Genomic DNA, 20703 nt, shown 5'->3' with positions numbered 1-20703 from the left:
CCATCACCATCAACACCACCACCATCATCACCATCAACACCACCACCACCATCATCACCACCACCACCATCATCACCATCATCATCATCACCACCATCACCATCATCACCACCACCACCACCATCACCACCACCACCACCACCACCACCATCATCACCACCACCACCACCACCACCACCACCATCACCACCACCACCACCATCAACACCACCACCACCATCATCACCACCACCACCATCACCACCACCACCACCATCAACACCACCACCACCATCATCACCACCATCACCACCACCATCCCCACCACCATCACCACCATCACCTAAAAGTAGTCCACTTATATGTCACTTTGGATACAGTCTATTCGCTATGGACCCTGGTCAATGGTAGTGCACTAGATTGGGCCTAGGGTACCTTTTGGGAAGCAGCCTTACAGTTCACATACCTGAAGAGAGACAGCGTCCCTCCAGGGCCGAGGGTCCTGTAACAGTTGCCCAGCAGGTTGAGGTGTTGTAGGGAGAGGAGCTTGGAGAACCAGACCGGATTCAGAGCAGCCAGCTGGTTATAAGACAAGTCCAGAGACTCCAGGCCCTGTAGCAGTAGGCAGAAACAAGGCTGTTATGAGGGGAAACAAGGCTGTTATGAGGGCAGAAACAAGGCTGTTATGAGGGCAGAGACTCCAGGCCCTGTAGCAGTAGGCAGAAACAAGGCTGTTATGAGGGCAGAAACAAGGCTGTTATGAGGGCAGAAACAAGGCTGTTATGAGGGCAGGCCTGGTTGTGGCTAGATACAGTATGTGGAGATGGGCTAGAGAGCTCCTCTCCTCTCTTTACAGTGGATCAGAGGTCACCTTGTGGAGATGGGCCAGACAGCTCCAGTGGATCAGAGCCAAGTATTTACAGAGTTCGGCCACCTTTTAGAATGTTGAATATCGTTCTAATTCTAGACAGTTACAAAGCATTATTTAAATATTCCCAGTGTCATGTTAATGGGGTTCTAAAATGGCTGATATAGAATGTTGTAGTGTCATGTTAATGGGGTTCTAACATGGCTGATATAGAATGTTGTAGTGTCATGTTAATGGGGTTCTAACATGGCTGTTATAGAATGTTGTAGTGTTAATGGGGTTCTAACATGGCTGTTATAGAATGTTGTAGTGTCATGTTAATGGGGTTCTAAAATGGCTGATATAGAATGTTGTAGTGTCATGTTAATGGGGTTCTAACATGGCTGATATAGAATGTTGTAGTGTCATGTTAATGGGGTTCTAACATGGCTGTTATAAAATGTTGTTGTGTCATGTTAATGGGGTTCTAACATGGCTGTTATAGAATGTTGTAGTGTAATGTTAATGGGGTTCTAACATGGCTGATATAGAATGTTGTAGTGTCATGTTAATGGGGTTCTAACATGGCTGTTATAGAATGTTGTAGTGTTAATGGGGTTCTAACATGGCTGTTATAGAATGTTGTAGTGTCATGTTAATGGGGTTCTAACATGGCTGTTATAGAATGTTGTAGTGTAATGTTAATGGGGTTCTAACATGGCTGATATAGAATGTTGTAGTGTCATGTTAATGGGGTTCTAACATGGCTGTTATAGAATGTTGTAGTGTTAATGGGGTTCTAACATGGCTGTTATAGAATGTTGTAGTGTCATGTTAATGGGGTTCTAACATGGCTGATATAGAAGTTTGTAGTGTCATGTTAATGGGGTTCTAACATGGCTGATATAGAATGTTGTAGTGTCATGTTAATGGGGTTCTAACATGGCTGTTATAAAATGTTGTTGTGTCATGTTAATGGGGTTCTAACATGGCTGTTATAGAATGTTGTAGTGTAATGTTAATGGGGTTCTAACATGGCTGATATAGAATGTTGTAGTGTCATGTTAATGGGGTTCTAACATGGCTGTTATAGAATGTTGTAGTGTCATGTTAATGGGGTTCTAACATGGCTGTTATAGAATGTTGTAGTGTCATGTTAATGGGGTTCTAACATGGCTGTTATAGAATGTTGTTGTGTCATGTTAATGGGGTTCTAACATGGCTGATATAGAATGTTGTAGTGTCATATTAATGGGTTCTAACATGGCTGTTATAGAATGTTGTAGTGTTAATGGGGTTCTAACATGGCTGTTATAGAATGTTGTAGTGTCATGTTAATGGGGTTCTAACATGGCTGATATAGAATGTTGTAGTGTCATGTTAATGGGGTTCTAACATGGCTGATATAGAATGTTGTAGTGTCATGTTAATGGGGTTCTAACATGGCTGTTATAGAATGTTGTAGTGTCATGTTAATGGGGTTCTAACATGGCTGATATAGAATGTTGTAGTGTCATGTTAACGGGGTTCTAACATGGCTGATATAGAATGTTGTAGTGTCATGTTAACGGGGTTCTAACATGGCTGATATAGAATGTTGTAGTGTCACATTAATGGGGTTCTAACATGGCTGTTATAGAATGTTGTAGTGTCATGTTAATGGGGTTCTAACATGGCTGTTATAGAATGTTGTAGTGTCATGTTAATGGGGTTCTAACATGGCTGATATAGAATGTTGTAGTGTCATATTAATGGGGTTCTAACATGGCTGTTATAGAATGTTGTAGTGTCATGTTAATGGGGATTCTAACATGGCTGTTATAGAATGCTGTAGTGTCATGTTAATGGGGTTCTAACATGGCTGTTATACAATGTTGTAGTGTCATGTTAATGGGGTTCTAACATGGCTGTTATAGAATGTTGTAGTGTCATGTTAATGGGGTTCTAACATGGCTGTTATAGAATGTTGTAGTGTCATGTTAATGGGGTTCTAACATGGCTGATATAGAATGTTGTAGTGTCATGTTAATGGGGTTCTAACATGGCTGTTATAGAATGTTGTAGTGTAATGTTAATGGGGTTCTAACATGGCTGTTATATAATGTTATAGTGTCATGTGAATGGGGTTCTAACATGGCTGTTATAGAATGTTGTAGTGTAATGTTAATGGGGTTCTAACATGGCTGTTATAGAATGTTGTAGTGTCATGTTAATGGGGTTCTAACATGGCAGATATAGAATGTTGTAGTGTCATGTTAATGGGGTTCTAACATGGCTGTTATAGAATGTTGTAGTGTCATGTTAATGGGGTTCTAACATGGCTGTTATAGAATGTTGTTGTGTCATGTTAATGGGGTTCTCACATGGCTGATATAGAATGTTGTAGTGTCATATTAATGGGTTCTAACATGGCTGTTATAGAATGTTGTAGTGTTAATGGGGTTCTAACATGGCTGTTATAGAATGTTGTAGTGTCATGTTAATGGGGTTCTAACATGGCTGTTATAGAATGTTGTAGTGTCATGTTAATGGGGTTCTAACATGGTTGATATATAATGTTATAGTGTCATGTGAATGGGGTTCTAACATGGCTGTTATAGAATGTTGTAGTGTAATGTTAATGGGGTTCTAACATGGCTGTTATATAATGTTATAGTGTCATGTGAATGGGGTTCTAACATGGCTGTTATAGAATGTTGTAGTGTAATGTTAATGGGGTTCTAACATGGCTGTTATAGAATGTTGTAGTGTCATGTTAATGGGGTTCTAACATGGCTGATATAGAATGTTGTAGTGTCATGTTAATGGGGTTCTAACATGGCTGTTATAGAATGTTGTAGTATCATATTAGTTAATGGGGTTCTAACATGGCTGTTATAGAATGTTGTAGTGTCATGTTAATGGGGTTCTAACATGGCTGTTATAGAATGTTGTAGTATAATATTAGCTAATGGTGTTCTAACATGGCTGTTATAGAATGTTGTAGTGTTAATGGGGTTCTAACATGGCTGTTATAGAATGTTGTAGTGTTAATGGGGTTCTAACATGGCTGTTATAGAATGTTGTAGTGTTAATGGGGTTCTAACATGGCTGTTATAGAATGTTGTAGTGTTAATGGGGTTCTAACATGGCTGTTATAGAATGTTGTAGTGTTAATGGGGTTCTAACATGGCTGTTATAGAATGTTGTAGTGTTAATGGGGTTCTAACATGGCTGTTATAGAATGTTGTAGTGTTAATGGGGTTCTAACATGGCTGTTATATAATGTGTCATGTAAATGGGTCATAATTCAGACACCTCAAAGGCCTAACTCTCTATATACACAGCTCTGCAATGGATGATTATATGTAATTAGTTTGTTTGAGTAGGTTTGAATCCTAAACAACTTGCCTACATATTGTTTGAAGTACAGCAGAGCAACATAGCTGCTATAGTAGGTCAACACTTGTGTACTTGGGAAACCTTAGTAGAGCATGGGTGAAATTAGGCTGTTTTGTACTCCTGTGAATTTATTTTTTGGTTTCAAGACCTGCCAAGTTCTTACTTAAAAAAGTTGTTTGTGTTTAATTGGCCTTGGACCAAGGGTGCTCTCTATATAACCAGATGTCCTGAAAGAGACTTGGAGCAAGATGACTACAAAAAATGTCCACTCCAGATGACATCAGCAATGTCTGTCAATCATTATGAACAACGATTGAGAAATCCGACTAGAGGGACAATCCAGGAGGAATAACATTGTTGTGGGTAGCATATCAGAGTCTCCACATTAAAACTGGTTGGAGTCTGATGAGAATGTCAGAAAAAATTATCCCAGAAAAGCTACAGGTGGATCATAGGAAGATTGAAGTGGAGCCGCCACCCACCCAAAGGTCTAGAAAACATGTAACCGAACCAGTTGACAGACACAGGCCAACAGTGGTCAGGCTCTTGAGGTTTAAGGACAAAATATCTCTCTTCTGTTACAGTTACATTTTAGTCATTTAGCAGACGCTCTTATCCAGAGCAACTTACAGTAGTGAATGCATACATTTCATTAAAAAAAAAATTCTCCGTACTGGTCCCCCGTGGGAAATCGAACCCAGAACCCTGGCATTGCAAACACCATGCTCTACCAACTGAGCCACACGAGACTAATCTGGAGAGAGCCAATAACTTGAGAGGAACCAACCTTTTCCTCAACCAGGACTTCTCTGAAGCTGTGCGCCAGAGACAGGAAGAAGCTATCCCAGCTAGGAAAGCTGCCAGGGGGCATGGTAACATTGCTTACATCTGCTACGACAGGTTCATCGTCCACCCTCCTTCCCAAAAGCCTGGGAGGAAGGAGAGATCCAAGCTTCAGGGTCAATAGCTTCAGCCCCCACATAACACAACTAAGTGTGGTGCCAGGACAACAATCTCTCCCTCAACGTCAGCAAGTCAAAGGAGCAGATCGTGGACTACGGGAAATGGAGTGCCCGAACACGCCCTCATCCACAACAACAGGTCTGAAGTGGAGCAGATTGACAGCTACAAGTTCTAAGATTTGACCCTCAGATTCTCAAAAGGTTCTACTGCTACACCACTGAAAACATCTTCACTGGCTACATCACTGCTTTGGTATGGCAACTGCTCGGCATCTGATCGCAAGGCGCTACAGAGGGTAGTGCGTACGGCCCAGTACACCAATACTGGGGATGAGCTCCATGGCATCCAAGACCTCTAACACTTGGCGATGTCACAGGAAGACCCTAAAAACTGTCAAAAAAGACTCCAGCCACCCAAGTCATAGACTGTCCTCTCTGCGCAGCCAGCGATATCGATGCACCAAGTCTGGAACCAACAGGATCCTTAAAAAGCTTCTACCCCCATGACATAAAAGACTGCTGAATAGTTAGTTATCTGCATTCACCCTTTTTGCACAATTTTTTTTTTTTGACTCATCACATACGCTGCTGTTACTGTTTATTATCTATCCTGTTGCCTAGTCACTTTAACCCTACCTATATGTACACACAGTGCCTTTGGAAAGTATTCAGACCCCTTGGCTTTTTCCACATTTTGTTACGTTACAGCCTTATTCTAAAATGTACAAAATCGTTGTTTTCCCACATCAATCTACACACAATACCCCATAATGACAAAGCAAAAACAGGTTTTTAGACATTTTTGCTCATATATATATATATATATATTTTACCTTTAACATTATTTTTTTTTAAACAACTCATGGAACAGCAGGGATTTTGACACACACACACCACAGAGACACACTCTAACACACATTACCTTCCTTGTATATTAGTGTACCAGTGTTTTGTTAATTGTCATGTTCTGTGTTTTTTTTGTGGAACCCCAGGAAGAGTAGCTGCCGCTTCTCCAAAAGCTAATGGGGATCCAAATAAACAAATAACTCAATGTTCCCTCTATATAACTCTATGTGTTACCTGTAGGAGGTGTGCCCTCTATATAACTCTATGTGTTACCTGTAGGAGGTGTGCCCTCTATATAACTCTATGTGTTACCTGTAGGAGGTGTGCCCTTTATATAACTCTATGGGTTACCTGTAGGAGGAGTGCCCTCTATATAACTCTATGTGTTACCTGCAGGAGGAGTACCCTTTATATAACTCTATGGGTACATGCAGGAGAAGTACCCTTTATATAACTCTATGGGTTACCTGCAGGAGGAGTACCCTCTATATAACTCTATGGGTACATGCAGGAGAAGTACCCTCTATATAACTCTATGGGTTACATGCAAGAAGTGTTCCCTTTATATAACTCTATGGGTTACATGCAGGAGGAGTACCCTCTATATAACTCTATGGGTACATGCAGTCGAAGTACCCTCTATATAACTCTATGGGTTACATGCAAGAAGTGTTCCCTTTATATAACTCTATGGGTTACATGCAGGAGGAGTACCCTCTATATAACTCCATGGGTTACCTGCAGGAGGAGTACCCTTTATATAACTCTATGGGTTACCTGCAGGAGGAGTACCCTCTATATAACTCTATGGGTACATGCAGGAGAAGTACCCTCTATATAACTCTATGGGTACATGCAGGAGAAGTACCCTCTATATAACTCTATGGGTTACATGCAGGAAGTGTTCCCTCTATATAACTCTATGGGTTACATGCAGGAGGAGTACCCTCTATATAACTCTATCTATATAACTCTATGGGTTACATGCAGGAGGAGTACCCTCTATATAACTCTATGGGTACATGCAGGAGAAGTACCCTCTATATAACTCTATGGGTACATGCAGGAGAAGTACCCTCTATATAACTCTATGGGTTACATGCAGGAAGTGTGCCCTCTATATAACTCTATGGGTTACCTGCAGAAGGTGGAAGGCCCATTCGTGGATACTCTGGATCCTGTTGCTACGGAGATCAAGGGTTCGTAACCACGTGTACTCTCTCAGATCGTCCTCAGCGACCGTGGTGATGTCGTTGAAGGAGAGGTCGAGGGTTACGACCTCGGTGACGGTTACCGTGGGAACGTGTCGGTAGTTCCGCGAGGAGCAGTTGCAGAAGAGACGCTCGTCACATCGATCACACGTTGACCTCTTCTCAACCTCCGGGGTTGAACTTTGACCCTGAGAGAAGAAGAGGAGGACCAGCATGGCCAGAGACTCCATTCTGAAAAAAGAAAGGAAAAGGAAGAGAGAGGAAGAGAGAGGAGAAGAGAGAGAGAGACAAAAAGAGAGAGACTGAAGGGGAGAGAGAGAGAGAGAGAAAGAGAAAAATGAAGAAAAGGAGATTGTTTAAGGTAGAAGATGTCTACTTTCATTCTGACATACCAACTATGTGGATGAGGATCTATACTCATAACTGTTAGTGAGCTCAATCAAATGAAATCAAACCATCTTGAACCTGATCGTCTTAGACATTCTTAAAGTGTTAACAGCTGATGTCATTCAGAGTGTGTCCCAAATGACACCATATTCCATAGACAGACTTTTGACCAGGGACCATAGGAAAATTCAGACCTGAGTTACATGTGCACATATGTGACTTGTTTCAGGAAACTAGGCATATGTCGCGTGTCACGTCTTCACAGGAGAGACATTTCAACATAAACTTTGTTTTTTTAAATGAAAATGGTTTTTTTGTTTTTTTGGGGCACATGTGAACTTTCATGTGCCTTAATAAACAAACGTGTGCGCCATCTGTAAATACGAATACAATTGTTAAATTACGAGCCGAGTTGGTTTAGCCACAGAAGAAAGGGAGCAACCTTCCCGCTAGCCATGATTGGCTGAGATAATGAGTGGGCTGGACATGCCAAGAGATGAGTTCGGATTGGTCTGCCATGTAACACGCTTCTGTCTATTTGAGCTGGTCAGTATGTGTAGATAATCCTGTCGAACAGCTTTTGAAAGATATCACGTAGAGTAGAACTGCATCAGTGTTGCTCTCCACTTTCTGGAGGACTGAGTTCTGAAATCAGTGGAATTAGAGTATACATTTACATTTCTTACATTTTAGTCATTTAGCAGATGCTCTTATCCAGAGTGACTTACAGTAGTGAATGCATACATTTCATACAATCCATTTTTATTTTATTATTATTATTTATTTTGTACTGGCCCCCCGTGGGAATCGAACCCACAACCCTGGCATTGCACACACCATACTCTACCAACTGAGCCACAGGGAAGGCAGTATGATAGCTAAATGGATGGAGAAAACACCTGTTTCTGGATTACATCTTCAAACTAAGGGCAACCATGGCATCCGTGACCGACAGAGGGAGAAGCGTCCATCCATGATGTATACGGGTAAGATAGTCTAGCTAGATACATTTTCAGATATTACACGTTTCTAATTTTGACAGAAAGTTAAAGCATAGCGTTAGCTAGCTAGCTAACGTTAGCTGGCTGGCTCGTTAGCTAACGTTACGTGTATGAACTGTGTAGTAATATTATTCGTATCTCAGAGCTATTTGCATTGCTAGTTATAGCCTAATGTTAGCTAGCTATCAGGGTAGTAACGTTATGAGTTGGGATTATGGTTCATTGTTCAGCTAGCTCTGAGTCTCTAGCTGGCTAGATGTCTAAACAAAACACTCTATTATTCAAGTAATCATTTCAATACAATGTTCATGTTGTTACTGCAACAAATGTCGATAGATGTAGCTGGTAAATTCACTCTGCTATCTACTCCGAGAGCGCAAAATAACTGACAAATTTGCGAACATTTCAACACCCGTTGAAAATGACCGGTGTCAGTAAACGTTGGCCCCCCCAAAAAAAGCGTAACTAAATTGTTTCCAGCAGCACAGTTACAGTCACCAACACTCTGGATAACATGACAACAGCCTAACCAGCTCTGCTAGGGAGAGTAAAATGGTCAGTGAGGTGTTCTCTCATTATATGTCTGGAAGTAGTTAGCAAGCTAGCAAACGATAGCCAGTTAGCTTGTGTGCTTGACTACTGTTGTTAGGTCAGAACGCTCGGATCAACCCTACTCCTCATCCAGATTAAATTTACAAACACTCCGTTAGTATAAACCAGCTTTTAGTCTTGGAACTCTTTGGTTGTTTAGTACATAGCTAACGTTAGCTTGCTGGCTCTGCTAGCTAACGTTACGTGTATGATCTGTGTAGTAATACTATTCGTATCTCAGAGCACTGACGCGGTGTACCCTATTCAAACATAACAGTATATATTTTATAGAAAATAAATGTATGTTTCTGGACGATACGTCATGCTGTCTTATTGACAACATGACCGAGAGGCGCAGATTACTCTTCAATTTGAGAAAGGCAGTCCTCCCTCACCACTTTTTCCAATTCACGTCACGGTCCATAGACCGGTGCCCCGCGGCTCAGCATAAATCAAATCCGCCCATTGAATGGGCCTCCAGTGTGCAATGACTAGTGATGGTGAACATAACCAGAGATACTGGAATATAATGACCTCTCTCTCTGGTATAATTTAGCTAACGACATTAGCTACCTACATAACCAGCAATAAAGTTATCTATCTTTTTATAAAGCGAGGCAGGCTAGCTAACGTTATAGCTAACTTTAGCATAGCTAGCTAGCTAGTTAGTTAACTAGGTAGCTACCTCATCACAACTTAGTTAGGTCGTAGCTCACACCAATGTATTCTGTATTGTCTACACACTGCTCGTTATGTAACGTTATCATTTCATGACACTAAATAATGGCTGCAGTTATGATAGCTAAATCATATCTGAGTCTGACTAATTGTTACGTGGAATTGACGCTGGAGAGACGGAGCAGGTACGGTGGGAGTCAAACATTTAATAAATAACGGACATGGAACGAGACATGAACCATCGTCAGCAAACGAATAATACAAACAAACAAAAACAACTAATGCAGAAGCGAGGAAACAGAGCTTGGGGAGGTAATAAACAGGTGATGAGTGAGTCCAGGTGAGTCCGATATCGCGTGACGAGGGAAGGCAGGTGTGTGATGGATGATAGGAGTACGTGATGCAGGGTAACCGGGGGAGGAAGAGCGGGAGCAGACGTGACAGTACCCCCCCCTCCCCTCCACCACCTGGGCGAGGGAAGGCAGGTGTGCGTAAATGATGATAGGAGTGCGTGATGCAGGGCAGCCTGGAGCCCTCAAGCGCCTGGGGGGAAGCCGGAGCAGACGTGACACTAATACAGTGAACTAGGATCAACAAACGGTATCACCAGCTTACATCTGTAACATGGACTCTGGGAGTCAGGAAGCAAGTGCACGTGGTGAGGGTAATAATAATAAACGGGCCATAACAAGAACTACGAGTAGCGTACAGACATGGAACACATAGTCAATACAGCCTGGGGAATGGAACACACAGTCAATACTGCCTGGGGGATGGAACACACAGTCAATACAGCCTGGGGATTTGGAACACATAGTCAATACAGCCTGGGGAATGGAACACATAGTCAATACAGCCTGGGGAATGGAACACACAGTCAATACTGCCTGGGGAATGGAACACATAGTCAATACTGCCTGGGGAATGGAACACATAGTCAATACAGCCTGGGGATTTGGAACACATAGTCAATACAGCCTGGGGATTTGGAACACATAGTCAATACAGCCTGGGGAATGGAACAAACAGTCAATACTGCCTGGGGAATGGAACACATAGTCAATACAGCCTGGGGAATGGAACACATAGTCAATACAGCCTGGGGAATGGAACACACAGTCAATACTGCCTGGGGGATGGAACACATAGTCAATACAGCCTGGGGAATGGAACACATAGTCAATACAGCCTGGGGATTTGGAACACATAGTCAATACAGCCTGGGGAATGGAACACATAGTCAATACAGCCTGGGGAATGGAACACATAGTCAATACAGCCTGGGGAATGGAACACACAGTCAATACAGCCTGGGGAATGGAACACATAGTCAATACAGCCTGGGGAATGGAACACATAGTCAATACAGCCTGGGGAATGGAACACATAGTCAATACAGCCTGGGGAATGGAACACACAGTCAATACTGCCTGGGGAATGGAACACATAGTCAATACTGCCTGGGGAATGGAACACATAGTCAATACAGCCTGGGGAATGGAACACACAGTCAATACAGCCTGGGGAATGGAACACATAGTCAATACAGCCTGGGGAATGGAACACATAGTCAATACAGCCTGGGGAATGGAACACATAGTCAATACTGCCTGGGGAATGGAACACACAGTCAATACAGCCTGGGGAATGGAACACACAGTCAATACTGCCTGGGAAATGGAACACATAGTCAATACAGCCTGGGGAATGGAACACACAGTCAATACAGCCTGGGGATTTGGAACACACAGTCAATACAGCCTGGGGAATGGAAAGGGAGTGACAGATATAGGGGAGGTAATCAGTGGAGTGATGGGAGTCCAGGTGTGCCTCATTTTTTTTTGATTTGAACCTTTATTTAACGAGGCAAGTCAGTTAAGAACAAATTCTTATTTACAATGACGGCCTAGGAACACTCTGACAGACAGGCTAGATACTGATGTCTCTGAATGGACAGAGACCAGACACTCTGACAGACAGGCTAGATAAATATGTCTCTGACAGACAGGCTAGATACTGATGTCTCTGAATGGACAGAGACCTGACACTCTGACAGACAGGCTAGATACTGATGTCTCTGAATGGACAGAGACCAGACACTCTGACAGACAGGCTAGATACTGATGTCTCTGAATGGACAGAGACCAGACACTCTGACAGACAGGCTAGATACTGATGTCTCTGAATGGACAGAGACCAGACACTCTGACAGGCTAGATACTGATGTCTCTGAATGGACAGAGACCAGACACTCTGACAGACAGGCTAGATACTGATGTCTCTGAATGGACAGAGACCAGACACTCTGACAGACAGGCTAGATACTGATGTCTCTGAATGGACAGAGACCAGACACTCTGACAGGCTAGATACTGATGTATCTGAATGGAGAGAGACCAGACACTCTGACAGGCTAGATACTGATGTCTCTGAATGGACAGAGACCAGACACTCTGACAGACAGGCTAGATACTGATGTCTCTGAATGGACAGAGACCAGACACTCTGACAGGCTAGATACTGATGTCTCTGAATGGACAGAGACCAGACACTCTGACAGGCTAGATACTGATGTCTCTGAATGGACAGAGACCAGACACTCTGACAGGCTAGATACTGATGTCTCTGAATGGACAGAGACCAGACACTCTGACAGGCTAGATACTGATGTCTCTGAATGGACAGAGACCAGACACTCTGACAGGCAGGCTAGTGCCCCTGTGACAACAACTTTGGACCCCCTTGTGGCCCCCCCTAAATGTGAAGTATGAAATAATTTTTACATAACACATTTTTTGCTATCGTTCTTTTTTTTTTTACATCCGTTATTAGACAGTGGCAACGCGGAACACTAATATAACACAGACATTTTCTAGAGGGACGGATTTAGGATGGAACACAGCAGTATCGTACCACATGCAAAACGATATGACAACAATAACGTCTAATGTAACTGGCCCCCCCTCTAACAGTACAACTGGCCCCTCTAACAGTACAGCTGGCCCCTCCCTCTAACAGTACAACTGGCCCCTCTAACAGTACATCTGGCCCCTCTAACAGTACAACTGGCCCCTCCCTCTAACAGTACAACTGGCCCCTCTAACAGTACAACTGGCCCCCTCTAACAGTACAACTGGCCCCAGCTTGGCCCCTCTAACAGTACAACTGGCCCCCTCTAACAGTACAACTGGCCCCAGCTTGGCCCCTCTAACAGTACAACTGGCCCCCTCTAACAGTACAACTGGCCCCAGCTTGGCCCCTCTAACAGTACAACTGGCCCCCTCTAACAGTACAACTGGCCCCTCTAACAGTACAACTGGCCCCTCTAACAGTACAACTGGCCCCTCTAACAGTACAACTGGCCCCTCTAACAGTACAACTGGCCCCTCTAACAGTACAACTGGCCCCTCCCTCTAACAGTACAACTGGCCCCTCTAACAGTACAACTGGCCCCCCCTCTAACAGTACAACTGGCCCCTCTAACAGTACAACTGGCCCCTCCCTCTAACAGTACAACTGGCCCCTCTAACAGTACATCTGGCCCCTCTAACAGTACAACTGGCCCCTCTAACAGTACAACTGGCCCCTCTAACAGTACATCTGGCCCCCCCTCTAACAGTACAACTGGCCCCCCCTCTAACAGTACAACTGGCCCCTCCCTCTAACAGTACAACTGGCCCCTCTAACAGTACAACTGGCCCCCTCTAACAGTACAACTGGCCCCTCTAACAGTACAACTGGCCCCAGCTTGGCCCCCCCTCTAACAGTACAGCTGTCCCCTCTAACAGTACAACTGGCCCCAGCTTGGCCCCCCCTTCCCAGTTGAAATGGTCTCGAACAGCCACCGCCACTGCCTCCAGCATCTCACCGTACATCTGCCTGTAGTTATTGATCTCATCCTGCTGGAGGTTTTTTGTTTTGTTGTGAACGAGTGGAGAGGAAACAGCTGCAGGCATTGTTCTGACAGACGGGTGTGTCTTGGTGATGGCAAGGACACACCCATGAAAACACCCTCATCAAACCACACCCCCAAGCCAACTCCCGTTTTGGCTTCTGTCATGGCCGCCAGCATTTCTCGAGGAGCGAGACAACAACAACAAAAACGCTGTTCCCCTTTAAGAGCTGCAGAGCTGCGATGCTCCAGTTTGAAGGATAGATGTTGCGTCCCTCTTTAAGTTTGTCAGTACAAAGCCTTTTATTTTCTGTCTCCCTGTTTGGGTTGCTCAACATTTTATTCTCACTTCCTAATCTAAATTGGGTTTTCTTTTAGTTTGTTATCAGGAGAATTTAGTGGCTGTTCGTGGGGGGGGGGATGTTTTAAGAACCTAATCGAGGGTACCCAGCCAGTACCCGGTCAGTAGGCACCCCACTTCCTGAACCCATTTTAAAACTCAACTTGTTTCGTTCTGATTATCAGTTCCCTTTTCTGTTGAGCGACGATTGGTTGGTTGGTTGGTTGCTTACGTAACAACACACATAGTTAAAACAGATAATATAGTTTTGAACAAAACAGATTTGTGTACGTCCGAGGAAGGCAGTGTGGTTTAGATGTGTAAACAGCTTTTCAACAGAAAACATTTGTTCAGTAACACTTTATTTGGATAGGGTTAGGGTTAGGGTTAGGGTTAGGGGTAGGGGTAGGGTTAGGGTTAAGGTTAGGGTTAGGGTTAGGTTAAGGGTTAAGTTAAGGGTTAGGATAATGGTTAGGGTTAGGGTTAGGGTTAGGTTAAGGGTTAGGGTTAAGGTTAGGGTTAGGTTAAGGGTTAGGGTTAAGGTTAGGGTTAGGGGTAGGGTTTATTTGGATAGTCCGCCTGTAGATGCTGTACAGACTATCAGTGATATTTCATCTATCTACTACCCCTAACTCTAACTCTAGCCCTAAACCTTAACCCTAACCTTAACCCTAACCCTTATCCTAACCCTTAACTTAACCCTTAACCTTAACCCTAACCCTTATCCTAACCCTTATCCTAACCCTTAACTTAACCCTTAACCTAACCCTAACCTTAACCCTAACCTTTATCCTAACCCTTAACTTAACCCCTAACCTTATCCCTAACCTTAACCCTAACCCTTAACCTAACCCTAACCTTAACCCTAACCTTTATCCTAACCCTTAACTTAACCCTTAACCTAACCTTAACCTTAACCCTAACCCTTATCCTAACCCTTAACTTAACCCTAACCTTAACCCTAACCTTAACCCTAACCTTAACTCTAACCCTTAACTTAACCCTAACCTTAACCCTAACCTTAACCCTAACCCTTATCCTAACCCTAACCTTAACCCTAACCCTTAACCTAACCCTTAACCCTAACCTTAACCCTAACCTTAACCCTAACCTTAACCCTAACCTTAACCTTAAGCAAGCAGTTGCTTATCAACAGAGTGTGTTGATAGTATGACCATCTGTAGATGGACTATCCAAATCAAATGTGACCCGTTACAGGAAGCTAGATGTATGTCGCACGTAACTACTTCACAGGAGAGGCATTTGAACGTACATTTTTAAAAAATTGTATAAAAATTTGTTTTTGGGCTGAAATGCCTTCTGGAATGTGCATGTGCCTTAATAACAAACTTGTATCCCATCTGTAAATACAAAATACAATTGTTAAATTGTTCTACTTGCACATTCATCTTCTGCACATTCTACCATTCCAGTGTTTAATTGCTATATTGTAATTACTTCGCCACCATGGCCTATTTATTGCCTAACCTCTCTTACCCTACCTCATTTGCATATGCTGTATATAGATTTTCTTCTACTGTATTATTGACTGTATGTTTGTTTTATTCCATGTGTAACTCTGTGTTGTTGTATGTTGTCGAACTGCTTTGCTTTATCTTGGCCAGGTCGCAGTTGTCAATGAGAACTTGTTCTCAACTGGCCTACCTGGTTACATAAAGGACTTGTTCTCAACTTGCCTAACCTGGTTAAATAAAGGACTTGTTCTCAACTGGCCTACCTGGTTAAATAAAGGACTTGTTCTCAACTAGCCTACCTGGTTAAATAAAGGACTTGTTCTCAACTTGCCTACCTGGTTAAATAAAGGACTTGTTCTCAACTTGCCTACCTGGTTAAATAAAGGTGAAATAAATAAAAAATAAATAAAATCTGGACCCACTTTTCTGCACACGATCAGTGTGAACCGAAGTGACACAACGGGTCAAACAAGCTTTAGCTACGAACATCAAAACGCAAAACAACACAGGACGTCTTACTTAGTTAAAAGGGGTTCCAGTCTGTCGTGAAGTGTTCATCCACGTTAACGGATAAAAAAGTCTAGCTACATTTTCAGATATTATACATTTCAAATGTTTTCATCGCAAGTTAAAGCGTACCGTTAGCTAGCTAGCAAAACTTTAGCTTGCTGGCTCTGCTAGCTAACGTTACATGTATGATCTGTGTAGTAATATTATTTATTTTTATCTCAGACAGCCATTTGCATTGTTAGTTATAGCCTAATCTTAGCTACCTAGCTAACATTGAACGTAGTCGGTTAGCTTTAGCTTCCTGCAGATTCATACTACAGCATTTCGTGCATGCTGTTGGCTAGCTATGAAAAATGAGTTTTTACTGTACGGATTGGAATTATGGTTCATTGTTTAGCTAGCTAGCTACATGTCTAAAGAAAAGACTCCACTTTGACAGATGATTATATGACCCGTCAAGTTAGCCAGGTGTATCTGGTGGTGATTACAGCCATGTATTGTATTTCATGAACATGTGTACATGTCTAGATGAAAGTGACCCATCCACTTAGATAGATGTAGCTGGGGGGTGATTACAGCCATCTATTGTACTTCATGAACATGTGTACATGTCTAGATGAAAGTGACCCGTCCACTTAGATAGATGTAGCTGGGGGGTGATTACAGCCATCTATTGTACTTCATGAACATGTGTACATGTCTAGATGAAAGTGACCCGTCCACTTAGATAGATGTAGCTGGGGGGTGATTACAGCCATCTATTGTACTTCATGAACATGTGTACATGTCTAGATGAAAGTGACCCGTCCACTTAGATAGATGTAGCTGGGGGGTGATTACAGCCATCTATTGTACTTCATGAACATGTGTACATGTCTAGATGAAAGTGACCCGTCCACTTAGATAGATGTAGCTGGTGGGATGGTTATAGAATTTATTTCACATGACCCATCAATTTAGACAAGTGTATCCGGGTAAGCATCATCTATTAAATATAAAATATTTATAAAATATTTTATATCCGGGCCACTTTCTATATTTTATATTGCTACGACGCAAATATGCATGTAACCATTTCACTGTAACGCTTACACCTTCTGTATCCTGTGCATGTGACAAATCAACTTAGATTTTATTTGATATATAGTTTGTGTTTACCAGAGACGGTAATGTGAAGAACAACAGGACCTGAACCAAAGTCAGATTAGGATAAAGGTCAAAGGGCAAGACACAGTGTATTTTTACCTGGAGTTTTCCCTTATTGTAGCCTTCTACTTTCTCCACTTTTAGTCTTAATCTTTGTTACAAGTTTTATCAACTTTCAAATCAGAATTACTTTCCCATTGTTCCTCAACTGCAGTGTATGATATACAATTTTCTAGCTCTAAATCTCACAATTTTAAATTTTACTACATTAGACCGAATCGAGGTGGTCGGTCACGGTTTGTTCTTCTGAAGAAATGTTGTGGGTTAGATGTTTTCAAAACAAGACAGTAGGTGCGAAGCGAGACACAAGCAGACGGACGACTTTACCTTGACTCTCTGTGTTCTGTTAAAGGGGCTCTGCGATGAGACCTGTTGTAGCGAAACCAGGGGAGATTAACACATAGACATAGAGACAGACAGGATGCTTATGGGCAGGGGACTGTGTGTGTGTGTGTGTTTATGTAAAACCAGTTATGCAATAAGTATCACTTCCTACTGTTCCACCGGTGTGTGTGTGTGTGTGTGTGTGTGTGTGTGTGTGTGTGTGTGTGTGTGTGTGTGTGTGTGTGTGTGTGTGTGTGTGTGTGTGTGTGTGTGAAAGAAGAAGTCACTAGATTTTGGATGAAATCCCAGATCCTGAGATTAATCATGAGACTACATCTCTAACAAACCTGCTGTCACCACACACACACACACACACACACACACACACCGACACACACGTGTGTGTGTGTGTGCTCCTAATCGTGTATAACTCAATCATCCAATGACTTGCAGGTACTGCTGGGTAAAAAACATCAACTCTGGAAATACAGAACAGATACACACCGACAAACCTGACGAAGACCTGGTGGAAACCAACAGGTGGAATAAAATACCTTCTGGTGGAAACCAACAGGTGGAATAAAATACCTTCTGGTGGAAACCAACAGGTGGAATAAAATACCTTCTGGTGGAAACCAACAGGTGGAATAAAATACCTTCTGGTGGAAACCAACAGGTGGAATAAAATACCTTCTGGTGGAAACCAACAGGTGGAATAAAATACCTTCTGGTGGAAACCAACAGGTGGAATAAAATACCTTCTGGTGGAAACCAACAGGTGGAATAAAATACCTTCTGGTGGAAACCAACAGCTGGAATAAAATACCTTCTGGTGGAAACCAACAGCTGGAATAAAATACCTTCTGGTGGAAACCAACAGCTGGAATAAAATACCTTCTGGTGGAAACCAACAGCTGGAATAAAATACCTTCTGGTGGAAACCAACAGGTGGAATAAAATACCTTCTGGTGGAAACCAACAGGTGGAATAAAATACCTTCTGGTGGAAACCAACAGGTGGAATAAAATACCTTCTGGTGGAAACCAACAGGTGGAATAAAATACCTTCTGGTGGAAACCAACAGGTGGAATAAAATACCTTCTGGTGGAAACCAACAGGTGGAATAAAATACCTTCTGGTGGAAACCAACAGGTGGAATAAAATACCTTCTGGTGGAAACCAACAGGTGGAATAAAATAGCTTCTGGTGGAAACCAACAGGTGGAATAAAATACCTTCTGGTGGAAACCAACAGGTGGAATAAAATACCTTCTGGTGGAAACCAACAGGTGGAATAAAATACCTTCTGGTGGAAACCAACAGGTGGAATAAAATACCTTCTGGTGGAAACCAACAGGTGGAATAAAATACCTTCTGGTGGAAACCAACAGGTGGAATAAAATACCTTCTGGTGGAAACCAACAGGTGGAATAAAATACCTTCTGGTGGAAACCAACAGGTGGAATAAAATACCTTCTGGTGGAAACCAACAGGTGGAATAAAATACCTTCTGGTGGAAACCAACAGGTGGAATAAAATACCTTCTGGTGGAAACCAACAGGTGGAATAAAATACCTTCTGGTGGAAACCAACAGGTGGAATAAAATACCTTCTGGTGGAAACCAACAGGTGGAATAAAATACCTTCTGGTGGAAACCAACAGGTGGAATAAAATACCTTCTGGTGGAAACCAACAGGTGGAATAAAATACCTTCTGGTGGAAACCAACAGGTGGAATAAAATACCTTCTGGTGGAAACCAACAGGTGGAATAAAATACCTTCTGGTGGAAACCAACAGGTGTAATAAAATACCTTCTGGTGGAAACCAACAGGTGGAATAAAATACCTTCTGGTGGAAACCAACAGGTGGAATAAAATACCTTCTGGTGGAAACCAACAGGTGGAATAAAATACCTTCTGGTGGAAACCAACAGGTGGAATAAAATACCTTCTGGTGGAAACCAACAGGTGGAATAAAATACCTTCTGGTGGAAACCAACAGGTGGAATAAAATACCTTCCGGTGAAAACCAACAGGTGGAATAAAATACCTTCTGGTGGAAACCAACAGGTGGAATAAAATACCTTCTGGTGGAAACCAACAGGTGGAATAAAATACCTTCCGGTGAAAACCAACAGGTGGAATAAAATACCTTCCGGTGGAAACCAACAGGTGGAATAAAGAAAAGGAACATTCGTCAGTGTTTGGATATAAATGTTTTATTTCAAAAGATATGCACTGTCTACCAGTGGAGGCTCCTCAGAGGACTGTCTACCCATATGGAAAAGAATAATTAAAATTACATATGAATTGTGTATTTGTATATGTGTTAACATGTATGCAAACACAATTGATTACATGATTGTGGTGTTTTTCCTCCGTAGATATGGGATGTGTGACCTTAGATGGCTTAGCCTACAGGTCTCTTGTATAGTTGGATGTTTTATACAATACAGGCAGCATTTCAAAAAGTCTGATATTACAAGAATCTTCTATGACTCTTGTACGAATCTTGTAAGAATCTTCTATGAATCTTGCATGACTCTTCCGTGAATCTTCTATGAATCTTGCATGAATCTTCCATGATTTTGCTATGACTCGTGTGTGAATCTTGTAAGAATTTTCTATGAATCTTGTATGAATCTTCTGTGAATCTTCTATGAATCTTGCATGAATCTTCTGTGAATCTTCTATGAATCTTGCATGAATCTTCTGTGAATCTTCCATGAATTTGCTATGACTCTTGTATGAATCTTGTAAGAATCTTCTATGAATCTTGCATGAATCTTCTGTGAATCTTCTATGAATCTTGCATGAATCTTCCATGATTTTGCTATGACTCGTGTATGAATCTTGTAAGAATCTTCTGTGAATCTTCTATGAATCTTCTTTGAATCTTCCATGAATTTGCTATGAATCTTGTATGTGTATTTGCTGTCATATGTAAAAGTACCAGTTAGAATATATAATAATCTTGCTAAATTCTTCTATATCTTTTCCATATGTAAAAATCTCTGGTAATGAGATGCACTGTCTAATTGCTAATCATTTTTACTGTTGACGGTGGCTATCT

The 20703-nt window shown here is 42.2% G+C and overlaps 1 protein-coding gene across 2 annotated transcripts in view; it reads right to left on the bottom strand.

The window, feature by feature from the left end:
- Positions 1–17747, bottom strand: part of tlr2 (toll-like receptor 2) — a 32074-nt gene extending 14327 nt beyond the window's left edge. The window contains exons 1-3 of one of the 2 annotated variants that reach the window (XM_045721417.1): positions 17634–17747; positions 7154–7528; positions 446–591 (exon numbers count right to left, since the gene is read on the bottom strand). In XM_045721417.1, the coding sequence (XP_045577373.1) occupies positions 446–591; positions 7154–7456 (449 nt within the window). In that variant the 5' untranslated portion in view covers positions 7457–7528; positions 17634–17747. The remainder of the gene's footprint in view (positions 1–445; positions 592–7153; positions 7529–17633) is intronic. The other variant, XM_045721418.1, reaches the window with a different exon arrangement.
- Between the last annotated feature and the right edge of the window lie 2956 nt (positions 17748–20703).

Source organism: Salmo salar, chromosome ssa07, assembly GCF_905237065.1.
Source record: "Salmo salar chromosome ssa07, Ssal_v3.1, whole genome shotgun sequence".
NCBI classification, from domain to species: Eukaryota; Metazoa; Chordata; class Actinopteri; order Salmoniformes; family Salmonidae; genus Salmo; species Salmo salar.
Note: the sequence above shows the minus strand (reverse complement) of the source record. Positions and strands in the feature narration are given on the sequence as shown.